The following is a 23,286-nucleotide window of genomic DNA, read 5'->3' on the forward strand; positions in this document are numbered from 1 at the left end:
TCATCGCGATGATCTACACACTTGATACTGAATCAGCGAGACATGGAAGGAACCCCAACATGCTTCGCCGTTGCCCAACGGCCCGTGTAAGCCCGAATGCGCTTACCATACAGGAAAATGGGGATACCAAGACACCCAAAGAGCGCCGTGAGTCCGGCATATGTACCAAAAGAACCATCGTAACCAGTTGTTTCAATAAACTTGGCTACACCGTAGCTCGTACCAAAAGAAACGAATCCGCGGAAAGCCGTGATGACAACAAGAACGGGCCCAGCCCGCGCAGGGTAAGAATCGAGTAAATATGTAATGGCAGCAATGTTTGCGCCGACAAAGCAGAAGTAATAGCCTGCATTGGCGAACACAATGACAAACCAATGGTATTTGTCGGGATATTGCCCAGCTTGGCCATATAGTGTGGCGGAGAGAATCCCGAATAGGATCGGGATCCAGAGGACGAGGAGGCGGTTTTCGGGCTCATGGAAACCGTCGTTACGCTTGGCCCGCCATTTGATGATCTTGTCTGACCCGTTGCCGAGGAGAGGGAGTGCAACAAAGGCGACTACAACTTGTCCCGCGTTGACATATGATGCTGCGTCATTGCCCCAGTTGTAAGGAGGATGAGTGACGATAGCGCCGTAAGTCGTTCCGATGGCGATGTTGATTCCACTGCCGGGTGGTTAGCTATACTCCAAGGCTCTCATGCGGTTGAGGTGGCACTTACATTGTCAAGCCGTTGAGACAGAATGCCCATAAGACATTTGGGAAGAGAAGAATTTGGAAGGTATGCTGTCAGACAATCAGTCTTGGGGATGATAGTCGTGTGGATTATCGGCTATACTTACGACGAAGCCGTACCAGCCCTCCACCCAATCAAACTCCCCAACAAATAAGCGCATATCCGACCTGATCGTCCGCGGTGGATACTTTGTAGTATCCAGCGCGGGTCTCTCTGACAGCCTCACTGGTGCTGCTGTCGTTTGTACTTGTTCGACACCATCAAATTCTGACGATTGTCCGTACGCTACCAGGGATCGAGGGTAGCGACTCTCTGGCACGAGAAAAATCGACAGGATCAGAGTCACAGCTGAAAAGCCTGCGCCTAATCTGTACCAATTCGCAGGACCGACGGCTCCAGCCAAGGGAGACGCAGCAATGGTGAGGCCAGCCGAAAGCACTGTCTGTATTGCAGACTGCCACATGAGAAACGTACTACGCTCATGCATAAAATGTATCTCCTACGAGTTGCTATTAGTAAAGCATTCAATTCGAATATCTCGGCACTCCTTACCTGTATCATCATAGGTACCAAAGCCTCACTTTGTCCAGCAGCGAAGCCGAGCACCATTCTCGCACCGAGGTGCCAATTGTAGTCCCTTGCTTGGGCTGCCAGGAGAGCCCCAAGTATGAGTACAACCAGCGATCCGAGAAAGACGGGTCGTCTGCCAATGGACAGAGCCAAGGGCATGCATGTGAGACAGCCGACACCCATGAACATGGATGGATACGTCATGAGAGCTGTGATATCAGCATAATCGGCACCATGCACAGCGTATTCTGGGATGTAGAAGCCCAAAAGACCACCAAAGCCAGACACCAATGACAGACCGAGACTGGAGACTAGAACCGCAGTCAGATATCAGAGTTTTGGATACGAGGGTGGGACCTTACAGATTGATACGAGGGAGATGAAAACAATCTTCCTCCATTTGGATAGGTTGAGAGGGTCTGGATGGAGCGTCAGGGTTGTATGCAGGGGCAGAAGATACTGCAAAATCACCTCGTGGGTCAGCACTTGGCGAGGGTACGAGGTAAACGTCCGTATCGTCAGTGATGGTCACTGTACCCATGGTATGGGTCTGACGAAGACCATCCTTGCTATACTCCTCATCGCTCGGGAGATACTCAAATCTCTCCACGGTCGCCTCCGACGGCTTTGAATCTTTGGTGATATCGGTCATTTTTAGAAAGTGGCTTGTGTGAAGAAGATGACTGAAACAACAAAAGATGAAATGAGAGACAAGACCCGCTCGCACAATTCAGCGAGAGCTTCACAGTGTCACTACTGGTCTGAGAAGCAAGTGTTGCTGGCACTCACCTCTTTATCAACAACTTCCCGGGGTCGATTCAGGATATCAACCGCCGTCCCCAACCCCACTCGCCGCCTTCCCTTAGCTGTTCCCACCGCGACCGACGGATCTTGCGAAGTTCATGATTCGCAACTAGACCAGACTCCGCCTCAAATGTCTCTTGGCTGCTAGCACAGATCTTGGTAATGGCATCCCCCATGGGGAAACTTTGCGGGGTAGGATGCATGTGGTATCCAGGCCCGGCGACGGCTACCAGAACAGAACTAGCGTTCGGAAAGTGGGCGATGGCACTTGGCCACGGCACCTGCATTCCGTACATTTACGACCATGGGCGTCAAACTGTAGGTGACAAGAAATTTGACAATGTAAAGGTGGGGGAAGAGGCGCTGAGCGTTTTCGGAATATTTTTGCCGCAGGTACACTGCTGATGAGCGAGCAAATGTTGTCTCTCAGCGACATACTAAGCCCACCTCACGTTCTATATAGCACGTGAACAAGATTACAATTCACCATGTGCTATCACAAAGCTCTGCATAGAATTATGTTATGGGTCGCGATTGAACATGATGAATACGTTGACCTACGTCTATATCGAGACAAATGGCAGGATAACACGACTGGGGGTATCTGGGCCAATGTGAATCCGGTGCTCTCCCTTGTTTCTCTCATGCTCTGGCCGCTCAGTTGAAAATGCAGTGTACTCTGCAATCGATGGGAATGTTCCCGAGACCTGAGATAATCGTTAGTCACTACGCCACTATTGAACAAGGTCCGCTGCAAAGAACTTACCTGAACACTGATAGATTGGCCCTCCTCAAAGTCTACACCCATAGACCAAATTCCGATCTCAAGCTTGACAATGTCACCAGGCGTGATTTTTTCCTCGATATCGTGAGGGTGGAAAGGAAACTGTTCGTGAATAGACTTTTCTGGAATGAATCGTCGGTGACTTGCACGTAGAGTACCCACACTCCCCATATGTAGGTTAGTGCTTTGGCGATCTTTTGCTGGGATGTCTGCAATGCTCTTGATTTCTTCTGGAATGGCGGAGAAGGGGAAGCAGAGATGCATCATCAACTCGCCGTTCTTTTCACGCTTGCGCAAGATGACGAAGACATTGAGATCGTCGTGTGAAGGGCAGGACATGTACAGAACGGCTTTGGGTAGTCCAATGAGGCGAGACTTTTCAGTGAAAGTATGCGTAAATTCTGCAATTGACTTCGAGTCCTCGGAGTTGTAAGATAGCACTTCTGCTGTGGAAGATGGTTTCTCGCTGAGGCCTGATTTGGAAAAGTGGAAATGGCGATACTGTGTGTCTGGTACGGGAAAATCGCCGTATTCGATGTTGTCAATTGCGTCTTGGTCTCCAAATTGTAATGCTGACCATCGCACTTTGGGGGTTGATTCCCAGTCGTTCGCAATGCCCTTCAAATAGTAGTCAAAGTACTTTTGCAGTTCATCGTGAGAATGTTTGACGCAATACAGCTCATACCACTCTTGGTATGAACTCCATCGGATCCATTTCTTGTTATGAGGAAGTTCGAGCCACGCTCGTATGGAACCCATGGTGTGGATACTGCTGAAGTCACTTCCACTGATGTAGACTGGACATTCGATTTTGGTCATGTCAGGTCGCTTATCCTCCCAGTAGGCATTCGAAACCGGCGATCTTCGGTACATCTCGGCCATATCCTCGATGCCGCCGTTCGGATTGTTGGTCTTGATGATGAATTTCGTAATAAGATCGAAGTTGGACATTGAAAAGATACCACCACGGCAGAACTGCTCGCGGTAGATATCTCCAGATCCTTCCCAGGGCGCAATCGCAGCGAGATGGGGAGGCCGAAGTGAAGCAACATGCCACTGGATGATGGCCAATGCCGAGTTGCCGGCCATACCAACCTTGCCATTACTCCACGGCATTGCTGCAAGCGCTTCAATGACATCGTAGCAGTCTTCGGCGTCCTGAGAGCCCATGAGTGGGATGGACCCATCAGAATCGCCGGTACCGCGGGAGTCGACGGAGACGATGGCATAGCCACGGGGACACCATGTAACTGGATCCAGGCCTTCGAACTTCTCCAAGCCGCTCAAAGCCTCTTTGGGCACGCAGCATTGCCATACACACATGGGAAGCATGTGAAGCGCGGAATACTTTTTTCCGTAACACGACCAACTAACGACGGCTGGTAGCTTTTCGTTGTCTTTCGCGTCTGCGGGTCGATAGATGTCCGCATACAGTCGCACACCGTCGCGGACCTTGATCTCGACATCATGGTCTATTCGAATGTCGCTCTCCAAGGCTCGACCCTCGTAAGGCCGTGTTCCCTTCTTGATGATTTCAACCTTGCCAGGGGTGAAACCTTGGTAGTTGTTGACACCGACTTCGGGTTGGGATATGCGCTTGTACGCAACTTGCGGTAATTGGGCAGGCATGACGTAATTTCGGTGCCGAGATATCGTACGAGGTGTGATAAATTGGGATTGAGGGTGTTGGTATAAGCTCCAAAATCTTAGGAGAATGGGAGGTGATAAGGTGATGTATTCATGTACTTTGCGAACGTGTATAGATTGCGCAGGTACTCGTGCTTCCGATGCATTTCCCAAAAAGGTAAGTGCTGGCCGCGGCTTACAAGTCCCACATCCCATACCGTTGTCGTGTCAGGTTTAGCGCGGCTCCCCGCAAAGTCGCCCACATTTTCCGACTCGGAATTGTGGGCGTTATGCGGGGTAGACACTTCCGACCCCCACATGTACATTACCCCCTTGGATTCGTAAAATGATGTCTTGCGGAAAGCATTTAAGTCTACAGGATGGTGTTGCAGAAGTTATCGCTTCAACATTCGTTGCCTACAGCGAGACGCACAATCTTCACTTGACATCTTCACGAGTCAATTCATCCATCATGGCACCTCACGCCGAAGAGCCTAAAGCAGATTCGGGTGTTGATCTCATCCAACATGACGGAAAGAGTTACGGCGATTGGCGCGATGACTTCCACCGTAAGATACTATCCATACTCATACAATAACTCGTTTAATATTGTAGAGTAGGCTTTGGTTGTGCGGTTGTGAAGAACGTCATAACACCAGAGCGTGCAGAGTACTACAAGCAAAAGCAACTAGAGTGGCTTCAATCATTCGATCTCGGATTTGACCCCAAAGACGAATCCACTTGGACCGCAGACCATCTTCCTGTCAGCTTCAAAGGCGGCATGTACTTTGCCTATGCGAGCACTCACGAGAAGTTCGTCTGGGAAGCCCGTACAGAGCCCAAAGTCGTGGATGTCTTCACTAAGCTATGGGGAACGAACGAACTTCTGTGCTCCTTTGACGGAATGAACATCACTCTGCCACGACAAAAGGACTTGACCTGGAGCCCATGGCCACACTGCGATCAGAACGAGAATCGCAAAGGAATGCAGTGCGTCCAAGGCTTGCTAAACTATCAGCCCAACGGCCCCAAGGATGGCGGGTTGATCCTGATGAAGGGAAGCTCAAAACTTTTCGACGAATTCTTTGCAGAGAAGCGAGATCAGGACGAGCATGAGGACAAGCCTCCGCCAGAGGAGGAGATGAGGGATCTATTCATCTTCAAGGAGGAAGACGTGAAGTGGTTCGAGAGCAGGGGCTGCACATTGCAGAAGATTGATATGGAACCTGGAGATTTGGTAAGTAAATCATGTAGCCCAGCTCAAACATTCGCTCACATCATATGCAGGTACTTTGGGACAGCAGAACGATGCATTACGCTGCTCATCCTCAAGGCGACCTCATTCGGCATGTGCAGTATATTTGCATGACGCCACGGAAGTTCGCAAAAGAGGAAGATATCAAGCTGAAGGCTGAACTGTTCCATAATTTCCAAGGCACTACACATTGGCCCCATTGCAACATCCACAAGGCCGGACCGCCACTTCGCAACGGCAAGCTGTGTCCGAAGAACAGGACTGAGCCATTGGAGAAGCCTGTTATTACCGATCAGGTCTTGCAGTTGGCCGGAGTGAAAGCGTACTAAGCAATGCGTTATATCTTTGATCTTGTTGTATTCGTACCTAGCTATCGTACACAATGCTTTATCATTCTTCCATCCTGCACAACTGTTCATTGCCCTGCCAAGTCGGTCTTGGATAGATACGTGAGAACTGACTACCACCTAAAACTACTTAGGTATCAAGACCGCTTGGTGCTTGAATTTTCTTCTGTGCAGTCGATATAATATCTTATGCATACCCAAAAACAATTACATTGCTACTCTGGGAAGACCTTTCTAAAATGCATGCAATTCCAGATCAGACTACTCCACATGCTACATCTTATCTTATGGATCTCTCATATACAGATGCCCAGTAACTCACCAAAGATACCGTGAGGCCTCAAGTGGGGAATATTACGGATAACTATGCGCACGAATTTGGAAAATATATTCGCAATACACCTCATCCATTAAATGTGTATTGCATAAATCCAAGATGAATGCTTCAAACAACACAGCCACAGTGACATGTTCTCCATTGCTCTTCCATCAAGCTCAAGCAGAAGACTTGACAGCATGCGATCTGCGCCATTCCGCCGCACCCTTGTACAGACAATTGTAGTCCATAAACTCATCCGGACGCATCTTAATCTCCTTGCTACCATTCTCAATCGCCGGCTTCGCAGCATCGCGACTAAACTTCTGGATCAAACTCGCACGCTCATACCTCGCCTCAAATACATGCTTTAGCCTTTCAGTCACCTGGTCCTCCGTTGGCTGCCCATGTAGATCCGCAAAGAAAGCGCCAAGCGCTTCTGCATCTTCAATTGCTTGACTTGCGCCCTGGCCTTGTGTTGGAAGCATAGCGTGTGCAGCATCTCCGATCAGGATGACGCGTCCGCGATACCAGGTTTCGAGTGGGTCGAGGTCGCGGAGCTGCCAGAGGCCAATACTTCGCGCTTGCTTCATCACTTTGCGTGTCCAGTCTGGGAATTCCTGGAAAGTTTCCAGCATCTTTTGTGAGTCTCCTTCCGTCACCCATGACTGTGCCTTGTCGGGGTCCTCGTGCATCTTCTCATCCGGCACCAGCCCAACCACGCTGTACAATTCTCCGTTCCGTGCAGGGCCCATGATGAGGCGGCAATCGCGAGCTACCATCATGGAAGTATATGGCTGCTCTGGGTTGATGTTTGCGGCGAACTCTGGGGCCTGCTGCTTGATGTCTTGCGAAGTCATCATGAGTCGGTAGCAAGAGGAGCCTGTGGGTATCGGCTTGACGTCTTTGCAGAGTACCAACCGTCGTAGAGCACTGTGTATGCCATCGGCGCCGATCACAACATCAGCTTCTAGGATATCTCCGTTCTGCAAGGTAACGATGCCAGTGTCGCAGTTGCAGTCGACGACGCGCGAAGCTGTACGCACCACGGGAGGCGGTCCGTTCCTCGCTTCATCTCTTACAACTTTCATAAGATGTGAATGGAGATCCTGTCGGTGCCACATTATTCGATCCGCTCCATACTGCTTCTTGGCAAGCAGCTGGATTTCATTCACCATCTTGCCCTCTGTATTGTAGATGCGGAAACCATGGTCGACCATTCCGTTAGCGCCTTCGATCAGGTCGCTGATACCCCAATTCTCCTGCAATATCCTTGTTGCATTTGGCTGAAGGGAGATCGTTGCGCCGATCTCGTTGCATAGTCGCGATTGTTCGAGGATGGTGACTTGGCGGTTGGCGCCTCGTAGAGCAATGGCAGTCGCCAGGCCGGCGATACCTCCGCCCACAATGACTATTCGGAAAGGTGAAGAAGAAGACATGTTCTAGTAGCGGTATGTGGAAAATACTAGGTGTGAATTACTGAGGTGTAGAAGTTTTCACGAGCACGAGTAATGTTTGCCGGCGTGATACCCGCGGGCATGCAGTCTGATTAAACTAACTACGCTTGTTCGCGCAGGGTACCTACGCGTAATGCTTAGCACGAGCCTGACCTCCACTTTACGATCACTGTCGTTACCACTGCGAGCGACTGACTCAACTTCATCATTTCGGCAATTAGTGCGGGTTGTATAGCCGGGATGAGGTGGGAGCCGGTATGCCCGTCGGAAGGGTGTGGGCGTCCGGAAGATGTGGGGTCGGGTTGATCAAAGCACATTGCGCCGCCATAGTAAGCGGGGTACACCAAATATCTCGCTATACACTTCCAAGGTTGATATTCAGTTGGCCGAACCTTCGATTGTATGATTTTGACGAGAGCTCTTCCGAGCTTTTTCGACTCTTGCTTATTCAGTTGGCTCGCTGATCCATGGTGTAGGATTGCATGCGGCGAATGGTGCTATATTGTTGTCGAGAACTTTTGACAGGTAGCGTAAGTTGAGGGTGTTTCAATTCCAATCTGACCTCGTGCCCGCTTGTATACATCCAGGGTTACCGTCATTGACGCCTAGAGGCAGCCGATACAGATAGGAATTCAGAATAGAACCACTGATACCTAGGTAGGCTAGAACCAAATCACGGCGTGATATCTCTCCGTTCCCCGCAAATCGTCTGCATCAACTTTCCCGGAATGTGGAGAAGTAGCCGTATAGATAGCACACTACAGATACTATAGTCTATGAATACGAGCATATAGCACAGCAAAAGTCCTAAGCAGATTTCTCTTATATTCCTGGTAGTCTATTACCCTGACAGGTTTCAGTAGAAGCACACATGTGGATTCGTGGTCCGCTAGATAACACATTCAGATTCTATTTTTTGCGTCTCCGGACGGGAAAGGAACGCAAGCTAGCACACCGCATGTAAACATGACTTACATTCACACACATTGCTCACGACCATCCCCACTCTCTCTCTCCGCCAATTCATACTCTCCCCTAGCACCAGGCCCAGAACCGTCCTCTCCCTTTACCTCATCGTCCAACCCCCTAAACATCCGATAAAATACCACACCCGCGACAGCAGCTGCACCCCCCAGCCCGCCATACAACCAATGCAAATGCGGGTCCCTCGCCAACGGGGCCACAAGAATCCCCAATGCACTCCCACCCGCACTCGTCAGCAAAAAAAGACTCATGATAAAACTCTTCATCTTCTCAGGCGCCTTTGCGTACGCAAACTCTAAGCCCGTGATACTTGCCAGGATCTCCGATAGTGCGATAAGCATGTACGCCGGGGCCTGCCACGCGACGTGAATATTGTTAGGTGCATATTTGCCCTCTGACAACTTGCCTGCTGCACACGAAGCTGGGAAGTAGAAGCATGGCGGGGCGTTGTAAATGTACATTTGTAAAACGGCGGCGTAGAACATGGCAGCGCTGGCTGTGAGGAAGCCGAGGGAGATCCTTGTGATGGGGCCGAAGGCGAGATGGAGGCGTGTGCGGATGAAGGGGTAGATTAGACGGTCCATAAGAGGGATGAGGCAGATGATGGTGATGGGATCGATGTTGGGCAAGATGTCGTTTGGTAAGCCGTGGAGTTCCATTTGGCCGGCTTGCGAGATGAAGTTGTTCATCATTTGGGAGAAGCAGAGCCAGTAGATGGGAAAGAAGAGAAAGACTTTGCACGCTTGGAGGGCGGTGCGTAGCTCGTCGATGAAGGCGTTGGACCAGGTAATTCGGGCGCGAGAGTGGCGCGTGGCTGATGATGATACTTTGGCGGCGTCGAGTGAGAAGTTATGGCGTGAGGCCATGTACAGGGCTCGGAAACAATCGCCAATGACGCCGCCTTGCGGGGGTTTAATGATGTATTTCTTCTTACCGCGGACGAGGATCACGTAGCCGACGCAAAACATGGCTAGGGGGAGTAGATAGGCGCTCCAGAAGCCGACGTGGAGCTCGAGCATCGTTGTTGCGATGGCGGATATGGATCCTATGTTGATGCACATGTAGAAGACCATGTAGATCCTTTGTACTGTGATCTCAGGGTCTACAATCACTCTTTTTCCGGTATCCAGCGTTTTCACAAAAGGCTTCGTGGACCGGACTTGCTCTGCTATCAACGGCGACACGTTACTCTTAATGCCGCCCGTCCCAAGCCCAATCACCACCATGGCTAGAACAAGTCCCGGAAATGCTGCTCCAGCCTGGACAGCCCACGGTAAACTCGTAGCAAACAAAATCGCTATTCCAGCCATGTAAACCAGGCTAAACCACTTGATCGTCGCATACTTGCCTAGATACTGGTCCGCGACCACGGCGCCGAAGAGCGGCGTGAGATAGCACCAAAACTGGAAGAAATTCGTCATGGCCGTTGCGCCCTGCTGCTTCAGACCCAGAGCTCCGGGTAATCCATTGGCATCATCGGCGCTGTTTGCAATGTAGTTTTGAAAAGGGCCTGAAAGTCCGTAGTATGCGAAGCGCTCGCAGAGCTCGACTATGGCAACTAGGAATGCGCCCGGGGGAAGCGTGTCGGCGACGCGTGGCAGGAATAACATGTCTTCTGGCGTTGGTACGGAACCAATATGAACAGGAGGATCCAAGGTGTCGTTCATGTCTAGGTCCGCATCTTCGATGTCTTTGGGGTGTGCTGTTAACCCCTCGCTTCCATCCTCCGTCTGCGCAACCGTCGTGTATGTACCCCTGTTTTCCCCATTTTGCCGCCACGTTGAAGACATTATGATATTGCGTAGTTTGATGATTGAGGCTCTTTTCAGGGATGATCTGTATTGTGGTGCTTGGTCTTCACCCCTGTTGCTTTTCCCAGTGCCTGCCCTCTACAGCAGAGGAGATAATATGATACCGCCAGATCAAGCCGTGAATCCTTAATGGCATTATTCCCAGATACGGATCAACTCGTTGAACGGAACAGGAGATCGATAAGCTTGCTTTGATGAAGAAGCCCTACCTCGCTGGGAAGCTTAAAGACACGCGTTCGGAAAGTGAGACGGCGTTTGCGTCGGGTCTATGCCCGATTGGGCCTTGAATAGCGCCACAACCGACTACAGTCTAGAGATGCGCCTTGACGAAACCAACGACTTCTAGAGTAAATCAAGCTCAGAATCGGGCTTCGTACAACTCAATCGCTATCTGCTTCACAAGCCGTTACCGAAACCTTATTTTTTATCCACAAAAAACTCATCCAACCTGCCCTCCACATCCCTCACTCCCAACCCCGTCGTTAAACTCCCCCTAATCCACTTTGGCAGTTTATCCTGAATCCGCCTACTCCCATACCGTCTGTCCAGCATCAGGATCGCCGCATAATCGCCTTTGTGCCTAATTGCTCGTCCCACACACTGATTCACAGCTCGCATGCACGCATTCTCGTAAAAGTCACGTGCAGCCGCCTTGCCATCGCCGCCATTCTTTGCTGTTTTGGTGGCGATGTATTGCATTTTTGCTTTCCACTCTGCGGATTGTGCATTGGGGAAGGGAAGGCCTACGACGACGACGCCGCGGCCGAGGGCGTTGCTGAAGTTGATACCTTCGGATAGTGTGCCGCCAATAACGGCGAATAGTAGTGCACCGCGACCGTTTCCTGAGGCGATTGCTGCGCTGTATGCAGAGAGTACAGAAGCCACAGCTGCATCTTTCGACGCTGGTACTTGGTCAGAAGCTTGCTGCTGGCTGCGCTGCTCCAGGAAGACAGGTTTCGATTGTGTGAAGCCGTCCCAGAAAGTTGCTTTCGAGGCCGACGGCTTGATCCGCTTCCATGCTGCAATACAAGTGTCTAAATAAGCGTAGCTGGGGAAGAATACAACTAGCCCATCCGGTATATGCTGAGAAAAGTTCAGGATGGCAGTCCCCAGATCAATCATCGTCATTTCCTTGTTGCGGTTCTCAAAGGTAAAGTCAAACTCGACGCCGCCACTTGTACGCATAACGGGAACCGCCAAAAGATTTGAGGGCGGAATAACATGGCCGCAGGACAGTGTCATGATCTTGGAGGGTTCGAGATATGATAGTAGATGCTGTTCATAGTCGCTCATTGGTGACATTGTACCGCCGGCCAAAACGACAGCTCTTGCTTCTTCTACAATCTCTTTGAAGTGAAAAGTTGGATCTAGAAGCATGTAGCGCAGTGTTGTGCTTGTATCTTCTTCCCTTGAGTAAAAGAACCGTCCTTCTGTAGATGGATTCATCAGGGATAGTAGGAAGGCTTGGACATGCATCAAGACCGGAACGTTGTGGCGTGGACCTTTCTTGACTACCTGCTTTGTCGATACCATGACGTCTTTATTTTTAGTCTCCTCGGCGTAGGCAGTGTAACCATCAACCTTGCGAGCAAGTCTGCTCTCCTGGAGATAAGTATTGAGCTTATATATATTAATCTGGTCAACGCCTTTGCCAGACATGATGGAAACCATATCCACTAAGCCATCGGACATGCCTGGCTTAGCATGGATGATTTGTAAATATGCAACAATCGAGTCGAGAATCCGGACCGTTTGGGCAACGTAAACTCGGTTCTTCCCCTTGAGCTTATTGCGAAACTTCTGCAGGTAGACTGTGAGCTGCGTCCGCGCCTGCTGTACCTGCTCAAGCGTCACCGAGACTGAATAGATACCCGCAATTGCATCCATCAAGTTGTGCGCTTCGTCAATGATGACGATGTGATCCCTAAGGGAGATGCCGAGTGCCTCGCGAGCACTTCGCTGCAACAGGAGTGGATATGGTAACGTCACGATCTAGTCAAGTCAGTATAAAGTTCTTCTGCATGTTGAAGTGCCAACTTACCTCACAATATTTTAGAGTAGGCCTTGAGGCATAGTAGGGACATACACCCAACTTCTTACCCAGCGAACCCAAGTCTTCAATGTCTCTGATCTTTGCAAGTGCGTGATCTCGGAAGTCATTGATCAGAGGCTCACTTTCTTTAGTCGGCATATGGGGACATCGAGTCTCTGCGACGGAGCTTTGCTGAAGCTCAAGACATCGCTCATTGATCGCAGTGGCACTCTCGAGCCTATTCACTTGGCTATTGATGCAAAGGTTTTTCCTCGAACCAAGAGTCAAGTGCTTCACATCTTCCACCAGAGATTCGATACCGCCACCATTCTCTGTATCATCCGATGCAATGGCGGGTGGCATCTTCACCCGGCCCAACTCACTCGAGAACTGCGTCAGCTGAGAGTGTGTTCGCGAGCAAAAAAAGATCTTGGTCTCGTCAGGCGTCTCGCCGTCATCCTCTTTCGGGACATCGACAGAATAGCCAAGCGATGCCATCAACGCCTGTGTCTCTGCGGATAGTCCTGATTCATCGAATGTACCAGCTTTTGCTCGCTTGTGAGAATCCTCATCGCTTTCATAATCGTCAAGCACATATTGCGCTTCATGATCATCGCTGGCCTCACTAGTTGCTATCCTCTGCCTTTTGTGCTTTGGCTCACTATTTTCATAACGTTCTTTCGCGCGCTTTTCCTTCGCCTTAACTTTGGCGATGCGATCATTGAGGTCTTGCTTACGTCGAAGCGCTTCCTGTTTCCGCTGCTTCTGAGCGTGCTCAACTATCCACGAAGGCTCACCGCTGTTGTTCGCATCCATGGGAAACCCTTCCTCGAACGTCCGTCTCTTGTGGTCCCGCAGCCAAGTCAGTGAGCCGCAAATCAAGCTCAGAGACTTGCCGGTTCCGGTTGGCGACTCAAAGATACCGACCTTGCCGTCTTCCAAACATTTGTAAACGGCGCCCATGAACTCATTCTGGATATCGTAGGGCGTATACGGGTGGTGGAAATCTTGCCGGGGGGTTGTTTGATCCATGGTTGAAGGCGGGGGCAGAAATCGTGCCGTTGAGGCCGACAGACGCGACGCGTCGCGTTTGTGGAAACGGGCGTTCACGTGGCAAACTAAACGCTCGGACCCTTGACGAAGCAACCACTATACATGTATGTATGTATTCCCCAATTGTACCACTCACGAGAAGAGGGAGAAGAACTCAAAGAAAAACCGATATATTTTGGTTGCAGGGCTAGGCATGGTAAACGACTACAGTCACGTCTAAGAGAGGCCATTACAGCAGTTTCCATATGTCACTCATTAAACAAAAACTACATGCACTCAGCTTCTAATCTTATCGCGGTACGTTGAGTCTTCCCTCTCGCTTCCCACCAGCGTCCTCTTCACCACTCTTCTCCTCCTCTACCATTATGCCCCCATCACTACTCACTCTGCTCCCCGCACTTGCAGACCTCTTGTCAGCCTTCGGACTTAAACTTCTCAATCGTTCCGGCGGCACAAGCTTTTGTAGTCGACTAGCAGCCGTAGGATCCATTGCCGCTATACCCACTGGCGTCGCAGTATGAAGTAACTCGCGAACTACGCCTGGGTCTTTCTCAAAGTGGCCGTAGGAATGCGTGGAACCAGACGACTGAGGTCGGGAGTGCTCGTCACTGGTAGTTTGTGGGATGGGCATGACAGCCAGTTCGTCCAGCCAGCGACGGGCTAGGTACCGCTTTGTCCTTGACCAGGTGCCGAATTCTTCTGTTGCTGGATCACTGGGTCTTCCTAGCTTCAACTTATCCTCACCAAACCAGGTCGTCAACAATCTCCACTTTACACCGCCCCACCACCCAACTGGCACGACGTCCGGACGAGGGCCGCCTCTGGTCCATAGGGAAGAGTGAGCGGTAGCCAGCTCATGGTACAGTGACTCATAAACACCACGTCGCATGGGGTTTTGGCGTTGACTTGCTAGGTTGTGCTTGACACCGTACCAGAGAATCATAACGGTGACAAGTACAGGGACTGATACTATGAACCACCATTTTAGAGGAGGATTGTTCTCAAAGGTTGAAACATTCATGCCAAAGAATCCCACGGCTATAGAGAGTATCGGGTTAGTATGTATTTCAAGTGCATCTCAGATATTTCCACTTACTAAAAGTCAAAGGTAGGAAGCTGATATGTTAGCCCGGACGCTGAGATGATAGCTGCAAATTACTCACATGAATGTAATCCAGCTCAACCGCCACATGCTTAACCCCAACTGTAGGCTATGCCGTGCATCTCTAATGCCCACACTCTTGTACATCAAATCACTCAGCGCAGTGGTAGGCTGGATAACATCCCTATCCCACTGCCCTGTCAATTTATCCAGCTCATCCGGCACAAAGCCCAACCAGGGTTGGTCTGATGATTTCTTTGGATCGGCGCCAGCAAGGTCGTAGAGGTGGGTCACCATTTCTTTAATGAGATCAACGTGGAGGTAAATGAGACGTTCCACCTTTAGCCACTGCGCGCTGTTCTTCCACAGCTCAGGCGCTCTCGACTCGTCGGCGGGATTTTCGTAAACTGGGAGTATTGGTCAGAAATTCTCGAGACGGTCCATGGCTCAAATACTACTTACTCTTATCCTCCAGGATGCCCACATGTGTCTCACATAGACCAAGGAACTTGTGCCAGTTATAGGCCAAGGCCTTGAAGATATCCTGGAGTATAAAATCCATGCACTCTGCTGTCAAGGTTTCATCACTTTCTTCATGAGGCAAGTAGAAGGAAAGTCGCCTCCAGCGGGATTCGAGCTCTTGGCGGGCTCCTACAAGAGTGTCTTTGATGGAGCCAGTGACGGAGTTTTCGAATAAGATTATCGTGTTTCCATTGTCAAGAGACCTGAGCTTTGGAATGTACTTGTCTTGGTGCTCGTTTGCATTCACATTGCCGTAGCTCTTCTTCAGGCGCATATACTCGTCCCATGCCTCGTCATCGTACGGGTTTGGTATATCAGGATCAACAGCCTGTCCCGGCATGCCGTCACTGTATTGCACATATACGCTCAGCCGCTGTACATAGACATCGTATCCGTACCGTGGCTGATCTGTTTCATCATAGTGGTTGAGCTCCATGATGGGTTTGCTGTGGTTGGGGAAGGGGATGTGGGTTTCCCTGTCGTACGACTTGAGATAATCGGCACCAAAAGCTGCACGTGAGATGCCACGCCAAGGATCGCGTTGTGCGCGGAAGGTGCGGCCATTCAGCACCGGCTTGCCACCCCGTTGTTGAGGCTTTTCTTCGCGGGCCCAGCGGCCGAAGTTTGTGCCTATGAGGTCGTCGGTGGCGTCGATGTTGAACTTGCGCAGAAGATATCGCGTCGCCCAACTGGCATTTTGGACATGGATGACACGCAAAGCTGCCTGGCCTGCGACGTCTTCCTTGCGGTAGAAACGGCGCAAGCTGTCGATATCGCAAAACTCCTGGGCCAAGATCTTCCGCCTACCTCGAACCGAGTGTTCGCTCGCAACATAGTCAATGAGCAGAACACGGCCTTGGGCCCAGCTATCCTTGTTCCATGGTTGTTTCCATTCGAGATTGGGACTGTGCTTGCGACGGTGTCCAAACGTGGATCTGTGATGATCGTGTAGGCCGTGTAGCTGGCTTTGGCCGTCGATACGTGGACGCGTGGCTGAAGTGAAGGAGCGCGGTGCTAGTCCTAGCCGTCAACTACGCCTTCGTTTCGACAACGGTTTGCGATACTCACCACTTGTCGAAGTGTCTTGCACAGTAGTGGGCGGTGGAGGCGAGGGGTCACCCTTTGGTGTTCGCGAGCCAGACATTATGGGCTCCAAGTTTGCCTCTATTGCTGAAACCTGGCGAAAGCTATCAAAGGTTTACCTGCACGGTCTCATTCAAGTGTACCCCAAACAAATGCAGAAGGTGCGACTACGACGATGGGGTGCGACTGGCAAACAACACGTGGGGGGGTTTGTTATGGCAACACATGAACCCATGGATGCCGTAGAAGGAACATGTCACAGCGGACGACAATTGTAGTGCGCTGCCATAGTGGAGGCCTGACAGGACAGTGGTGTGTGCGCGTGGTGGCTGTGAGACGATCATGAGGCTGACAGCACCTGCACCTGCAGTATCTGGATGGGTCCCGCGCTTGTCCCCGCTCGCTCAGCCTAATTATTACGTAGTCAGTAGCTTTGCCGACTTCCGACCCTGGGCTTGTTCGGTCCAAAACGACTAGCGGGTCGGCTTCAATCCACCATGTGAGCATCGCAAGTGCATGGATTAAAACACTGATATTATAGAACATGCTACTGTACAAGTCGGTATATGCCTTTGTGCTGTATATCGAGCGCTTTACATTACAAAAACGCCATCTCCGCGCGTTGGCTATTAGATCTATTAAGTAGTCAAGGCTCGAGGCCCGTTGATCGTCACAAAGGACGGACTGTACAAAACAATAAGCGCATGAGTATGCTAGGAGGGGGTCATGACATCGTATCGGGCTGATGCAGCGCTGATAGTGCGCAAAGTGGGTATTAGCAAAGAAACAAGAAAAAGCCCGTCAACAAGGGTTTGGCTCGCTCAAACGCCGCAAAAAGATGAAAACGCCTGTCCCAAGCCATGTGGTCATTCACATTGGCGACTGCGCTGCGTGATTTCTTCGTCACTGAGCGCAGCCAGCCAGAGACATTTGCTGATAATGTGTGGTTCAACCTTGAACGTGTATTTGGAACTGGCCTCGAGGAGACGCAGCAGGTTTTTGACAATACTGGCGGCTGTGTGGTGTCGGTCAAAGTTGACAAGTCGTTCGCCATCGACTACGGGGGCATCAATGAATGCGGGCTTTTGTGCGTTGTAGATGAGGTCACGAGTGTAAACGCCTGATCAATGTTAGTTGATTATCTGACTGCATGTCGTCAAGTAGCTTACCAATGAACGGAATGCAACCATCTTCAACCGTTGCAGTTTCCATCTCAAGCCGCAAATTGTGGAAGTTCTTCAAAGGCTGCACAAGGCCCTCCAATTCTTGCATGACAAGTATCTCAGCTGCAGGAACCAGAGCCCACGTCTTCTTGAGGCTTGAAATGTCGTTCGATATCAGCGCTATCGCAATCTGATACATGGTGGCGTAGTTGCGGTACCGTCGCGCATGTGTTGCGATGTGAATATACTTGACAATACATCGTGCACGCTCATGAATGTCCTCGGTAAGCAGACACTCGGACACGACCCATTTGACGACAAGATTGAAACGCGCAATAACCACGTCAACACCCCTGGCCTCTTCAGTTCTTAGGTATTGTACCCAATCGCGGATTTGCGGAGACGACTGCTTCCAACGTAGCTCGATGAGCTCCTTCCAGTCAATTTCATCCAATGCGTCCTTTTCGACAATGGTAAATTGCTGAGCAAGAGTTTCAGAGTCATATGCCAAAACAAAAGGGAGATGTTTGGTAGGTAGTTGGGGTGTGGGCCGCGTCTTTGGTGGGTCAAAGGGTATGCCAGTTGCGTGGTTGGGCGTCTGTGTCTGGCCACGAGAGACGGTAGGTGTAAGGCCGGGTGTGGGTGGACCGCGATCGAAGTCTGTTGCGTCGGGCATGGTATCATTTAATCGATTTGCTGTAAGTGGCGGCGTTGGTGGGTGGCGCATAGGGTGCGTTGGGTGGTTGTCTGCGTCTACTCCGGGAGTTGCTACTTCATCATCAAAGAAACTTCTCACGCCATGGCTACTGTAACCCGATCTAGCACCAGGAGTTGACGCCGCGTCACTGACATCTTCGTCCTCATCAACCAGGAATGACTCGCGCGCATATGAAGTCATTGGCAAGGTTCCACCGGTCGGTATACGCTTCATGCTCTCCGTTTCCACAACGTACTCAATCGAAGAGTTCATCGATGATGAAGTACCTGGTGGCATATCAGACTGTGGTGAGATGCTAGGAAATTGGCTGGCAAATTGTAGAGGTGAAGGTTTGGCAGATGACCTCATAGTCTCTAGAGTGCGCGCTCGCTGCGGAGTAACCAGGTCGCTCAATCCCCGGTCAAGAAGAGGAATTGAGGAGTACGAGTCCGTCGACTCGCCGACCGATGTCACGGCAGGTACTCTGCGGTTTCCGTTCTCATCTGGCAGCCGGTACATGCCGTCCCCATCTGTTTCGGAAGATGCCAGTTGGTGGTGGAAACCTTCGTCGTTGTCGTAATGCTCGTCTTGCTCAGCAGTGCCAGGGCGGAAGATTTGCTCGATAATCGTGGTTGGAAGGGGCTCATCCATGTCGACTGTCGTTCGTCGTGAGTCAGTGTTTGGTGATTTCTTCTCGTAGCGGCCTTCCAGTTTCATCAAGGCTGATTCTACGCCGCCTTCATCGTCCGTATCGTCTGGCAACGCGGCGAGTTTTGCTACTTCGGCCTCGAAGGATGGTCGGAGATTGGGCTGTGAAGAATGGGTAGCGACCAAGGATATTGGCTTCTTCGGAATCTCTGCCTCAGGCGGCCCTTCGACGCCGCGGAGGGCTTCTGTGTCCGGATCAATGTAACGGTCGGATCGCAAAATCACCGAATTGCTAACAGAGTGCGTGCGATTGGACACCGAGCCAGTAGAGTGTGGACGCTGCAAAATTTCAAGATCATGAATATTGTCTGCAGCACGTAGGTCCCCTCCAGGTCGTCGACGGAGTTGTCTTGCGGGTCCGGAAGCCTCGGTAATTGGCTGGCGATCAAGGAAGAATGGGTCGTTGTCGGAGGACATGGTTTGGAACGTAGCGATACTTGCGGATCCTTGGTGTCTGCTCAGCACGCTATTGTAAGACGCATGTCGTCGAAGGGAACCCCCACGCGCAAACGAAGCCTTGGAAGAGCCTCTGTGTCGGAAGGAATGCATTCCTTCGGGACCGGCGGACATGGACCTTCTGAGCATTGGCCGCCGGATAGAAAACTGTGAAGTATCCTGTTCCTCTGATTGTTGTCGTTGTTGAGGCTCGGGATCGTCGTAAAGATCGGAGTGCTGCACTGGATTCGCATTTTCACCCATTAAGCATTCATCAATAGACATTCCACGTCTGTGGCTTTGAGGGTGGGCCGCTAGTTTTCCAAGATCAGTGGATAGTGTAGCTACGATGGGCAGAGGTGGGGGAGGTGGAGCGCCGGTGTCGTCAATGATGACTATTGACTTACTCCCGCTGGTGATGGTACTGTGTACGCGAGGGTCGGGGTTAGGATTTTGCCTCTGGGCATCCTTTGTAGTTGGTGCACCATTTTCATCGAATTCAAACTCGAAGCCACCAAGATCAGGAGGCTCGACACCGTCGTTTTCCCGGCTCTCGTAGTCAAGCTGCTCTTGGACAGCTGCTCTGAAACTCTCGGCAACTGTGGCAGCCAGAACGTCAATGCGCACCTGGGGCTTTGGTCGAGCGATGCGTCGTTTCTGTATGCCTCCAGAGACGGAGACTGTTGAGACGGCGCCGGGGTTGGATGCTCGCATGCCTGGTGGTTGCCGTTGTGGTGCAATTCCACCAAGCTGTGGACTTCCACTCGATTGCTGTCTAGTGCTCAGTGCACGCCGTACACTGCCGAAGATTTTCTTCATGCCTGGTGAGGAGCCATAGCCTGGCCTTTGGGAGTCGCTCACATCAGCATCGTCGGGTTCCTGGAGATGCTGGGACCGCACGGGACGCAGAGTTTTGACTTCGAAATAAGGGGAGCCGGGATGGATGAGTCCACCGCGTACAAGAGTTCCAGGCATGTTAGCTACAGCGGACATGGCATAGTCTGCAAGGGTGGATTTGTGAATGGACAGCGGCGCTCTGCTGTCTCGAAGAGCATCTGAGAAGCTTCCGCTGCGCGTGTAACTGTGGCTGTGGGTTGGACGATGATTGCGTTTCGGAGAGGAGGGCTGCTGCGGACTGGATGTTAGACGAACGGTGTTGGCCGGGGCTGGGTTGGCGACTGGGACTGGGACGGGGTGCGGATATAGAGGGAGTTCAACTGCGTTGTCCTGTTTATTTGTACTGCGCATGGGTATTGAACAGGAGAGCACGTGCATACTCTGCGTACTTGCGGGCGAAAGCGGTACCTGATGTCCCGTCTCATTCTCATATTCTTGGGATGGCACATATGGGGAGCTCATCGAGTTTTGAGGCGTGTGGCGTGCTCTTTGCGCCCAGTCCATGTGCCGACTAGCAAAGTGATCACTCGGGTTGGACCCCATTGTCTCTTTTGTATCGCGTACGGTGCTTCGTGGCGGGGTAGTGGGTCTGAGGAGGATGGGAACGGGCTCCTCGACTGGTCCTGGTTGCGTTTCCTCCCCGCCTGGAAGTAGTTCGGTGTCTGTGCAGTTCTGTGCAAAACTGTCTTCGGTGTCCCAATACAAGGCACAGGTGCGCCGCCAGCACTTTTTCAGTTCGCCCACAATCTTGAGATCTCCCCCGCCCCCATCTTCTCGTGCTTGTAGGTCGGTGTAGAGGCTGTTGACGAGGTGGCAGAAATTGCAGCGCAATGCGTAGCAGGGCATGAAGTCGTCGACGAAGTAGTTGAGGATCCAATGGCGGAGGGCGACAAAAGTGCGCACTCGCACAATGCGCCCAAAGTCGTCCTGGCGTTCGACTGCCCATCGCAGGCGGGAAATGAGGTATGCGATCAAGTCGCGGGTGCACAAGAAGGCGCGGAAGGTGAGGAAGAAGTCTGACAGCAGTTCGTAGTCGAGGAAGCTGGGCGAGGTGATATGTGCGACAAGGCGGGCGGGTGTAGCGGCGATCATGTCACCGTGGACATTGAAACGCACCACGGCGCGGTCGTCTGGGTTCGCAGTGAGGGCATCATAGAGGCGGGGGCCAATTGGGGCCTGGGAGACGCGCGCTGAGGAGGGTCCGGAGAGGGCAATTGGCGGCCGGTCCATGGTGGCGCGGAAGCGATGGGGGACTGGCGAATAGGCCTCTGAGAGGGGGCGCGACGACAGGAACGACTGTCGGGCGCCGCGCTGTGGGGTCAGCAGGGAATTGGCAAAGTCGTCGACGCCGCCGCCCGAGGCTCGCGTGTAGACGGAACTGCGCAGGTCGGCCGTGCCCCGTGTGCTGAAACGCGGCGTGCCCAAGCGATAGTGCGGGATGGGCACCTGCAATAGCGGGAACGATGAGGTATCTGCCGTTTTGGGCCTGCCATGCGATGGCCGCTCGATGACGACCTTGAAGGTGCCGGGCTCCGTGGGGGACGAGGGATGGTGATGGTCTTCGGCCGTGGAAAAGGAGCGCGAGCGGCCGTGAGGGTGAGGGTGAGGGTGTGAGTGTGAGTGTGGGTGTGGGTGTGGATATGGATGGGCATGTGCATGTAGGCGCAAGGCATCGCTCTGCTCATTCACATCTGGCAGCGGCGGCGTAGGTTCAGAGCGTGGTGTCCTCGACCCATACAGACTCTGTTCCCACTCATCGCTCACCGGGCGCACACTGTCGAGGGTTGCGCTGTCGGGTGGTGTCTGGGGGGGCAGCACAAAGGGATCAGGCTGAGGAAGTCCTCGCAGGTTGCCCGGGCGGACGACTGGCCTGTGACGCTTGTGTTAGCCGTGCTGCTCAAATGGCTTTTCTGTGGGCGTGGGCATGGGCGTGGGCAGAGGGCGGTCGGTCGCTGCTTCCTATGATGCATGCTGCATGTTTGCTCTTGCTGGCCTGGCCACCATGGCTCCTTCCCTGTTTGCCGACATGGCGACGGTGCCAGCCTCGTCCTCGTTCCCCACCACCAACCAGCAACTACAAGCTTCATCGCTCCTCTCTCGGCCTCGACCAAAACTGTGCATGTGCGTACCTTAGATAGATGACGCCGTTGTTTACATTGGCAACCGTGTAGGAGCGACCCGCCGACGTGTTGCTCGCCGTCGTGTCAATGGTGCTGTAGCTGGCGCCGCGCGCCCGTGTCGTCCTCCTCTTCAACTGCTCCTTGGAGTCCTTCACCCTCCGCAGGCGGCGCGAGTCGTCTGCACGCCGCCTGGCCGTGTCTGCGCCTGCACTCCGAGGTAGGAAATCGCGTTTGCTCTCCGCAGGGGAGCCCGGCGCTGCGAAGCCATTCTGTTGCTGTGCCGGTAGGGCCATTCTCCCCCATAGTCCAACGCGTAGCACGTAGCAATAAACGACTGGGAGGCCGGTGTCAGCGGGTGCGTCGACGAAGCATGACAATGACAAGACTAGACGCGCACAATGCAGACGTCTCGAATTGCCCTAGAGGAAAGAGAGACAGTTCCTGCCAGGCCCTGTCACATCCAAACCAAGCGCCATCAGATGCAATTCACCAGTCAGCGCCCGTGTCGCTTGCCCTCAACCAAGCCGTGCATTGATCCAGCCCGTGCCTAGCTAATCTTCGTCGGATCACTCCGCTGCTCCGCCCAACTATTACCACACTAACATGCTCCAACACCCAGACATGCACTCGACCCTCACCTTAGCTTCCCTGTCCGATGCAAGCTGCTTTTTTAATCACAAGAGACAGGCCCAAATCGGATGAAGCCACCCGCCCTCAGCTGCAGACAAGGTTCTGCCACCGCTATCAATGTGCGCCGCGGGAACCAAACCATAAACCAACCTAA

At 52.1% G+C, this 23,286-nt stretch overlaps 8 protein-coding genes across 8 annotated transcripts; 1 reads left to right on the top strand and 7 right to left on the bottom strand.

The window, feature by feature from the left end:
• Positions 1-32: 32 nt before the first annotated feature.
• Positions 33-1,958, bottom strand: PtrM4_030340 (AraJ, Arabinose efflux permease; the record flags this gene model as incomplete). The annotated part of the gene is made up of 6 exons (XM_066103902.1): positions 33-666; positions 722-786; positions 843-1,235; positions 1,289-1,617; positions 1,669-1,725; positions 1,778-1,958. The coding sequence occupies 6 exons, from the start codon at positions 1,956-1,958 to the stop codon at positions 33-35; spliced, it is 1,659 nt and encodes a 552-aa protein (XP_065966104.1).
• A 715-nt stretch (positions 1,959-2,673) lies between these two features.
• Positions 2,674-4,523, bottom strand: PtrM4_030350 (x-pro dipeptidyl-peptidase c-terminal non-catalytic domain-containing protein; the record flags this gene model as incomplete). Its single annotated transcript, XM_001941946.1, has 2 exons — positions 2,674-2,817; positions 2,877-4,523. The coding sequence occupies 2 exons, from the start codon at positions 4,521-4,523 to the stop codon at positions 2,674-2,676; spliced, it is 1,791 nt and encodes a 596-aa protein (XP_001941981.1).
• A 469-nt stretch (positions 4,524-4,992) lies between these two features.
• On the top strand, positions 4,993-6,104 carry PtrM4_030360 (putative phytanoyl- dioxygenase protein; the record flags this gene model as incomplete). Its single annotated transcript, XM_001941947.2, has 3 exons — positions 4,993-5,089; positions 5,141-5,757; positions 5,808-6,104. The coding sequence occupies 3 exons, from the start codon at positions 4,993-4,995 to the stop codon at positions 6,102-6,104; spliced, it is 1,011 nt and encodes a 336-aa protein (XP_001941982.1).
• A 513-nt stretch (positions 6,105-6,617) lies between these two features.
• On the bottom strand, positions 6,618-7,877 carry PtrM4_030370 (UbiH, 2-polyprenyl-6-methoxyphenol hydroxylase and related FAD-dependent oxidoreductase; the record flags this gene model as incomplete). The annotated part of the gene is made up of 1 exon (XM_001941948.1): positions 6,618-7,877. One exon carries the CDS (start codon positions 7,875-7,877, stop codon positions 6,618-6,620), a length of 1,260 nt encoding a protein of 419 aa, XP_001941983.1.
• A 995-nt stretch (positions 7,878-8,872) lies between these two features.
• Positions 8,873-10,669, bottom strand: PtrM4_030380 (PTR2, Dipeptide-tripeptide permease; the record flags this gene model as incomplete). The annotated part of the gene is made up of 1 exon (XM_001941949.1): positions 8,873-10,669. The coding sequence occupies one exon, from the start codon at positions 10,667-10,669 to the stop codon at positions 8,873-8,875; it is 1,797 nt and encodes a 598-aa protein (XP_001941984.1).
• A 438-nt stretch (positions 10,670-11,107) lies between these two features.
• Positions 11,108-13,754, bottom strand: PtrM4_030390 (TFIIH basal transcription factor complex helicase subunit; the record flags this gene model as incomplete). Its single annotated transcript, XM_066103903.1, has 2 exons — positions 11,108-12,682; positions 12,732-13,754. 2 exons carry the CDS (start codon positions 13,752-13,754, stop codon positions 11,108-11,110), a joined length of 2,598 nt encoding a protein of 865 aa, XP_065966105.1.
• A 310-nt stretch (positions 13,755-14,064) lies between these two features.
• On the bottom strand, positions 14,065-16,543 carry PtrM4_030400 (CorA, Mg2+ and Co2+ transporter; the record flags this gene model as incomplete). Its single annotated transcript, XM_066103904.1, has 5 exons — positions 14,065-14,813; positions 14,872-14,891; positions 14,939-15,284; positions 15,340-16,419; positions 16,468-16,543. 5 exons carry the CDS (start codon positions 16,541-16,543, stop codon positions 14,065-14,067), a joined length of 2,271 nt encoding a protein of 756 aa, XP_065966106.1.
• Positions 16,544-17,348: 805 nt separating this feature from the next.
• On the bottom strand, positions 17,349-22,795 carry PtrM4_030410 (RasGEF domain containing protein; the record flags this gene model as incomplete). The annotated part of the gene is made up of 5 exons (XM_066103905.1): positions 17,349-17,602; positions 17,652-20,613; positions 20,791-21,693; positions 22,072-22,252; positions 22,512-22,795. The coding sequence occupies 5 exons, from the start codon at positions 22,793-22,795 to the stop codon at positions 17,349-17,351; spliced, it is 4,584 nt and encodes a 1,527-aa protein (XP_065966107.1).
• Between the last annotated feature and the right edge of the window lie 491 nt (positions 22,796-23,286).

The sequence above is a fragment of the Pyrenophora tritici-repentis genome, chromosome 1 (assembly GCF_003171515.1).
Source record: "Pyrenophora tritici-repentis strain M4 chromosome 1, whole genome shotgun sequence".
In the NCBI taxonomy this organism is placed as follows: domain Eukaryota; kingdom Fungi; phylum Ascomycota; class Dothideomycetes; order Pleosporales; family Pleosporaceae; genus Pyrenophora; species Pyrenophora tritici-repentis.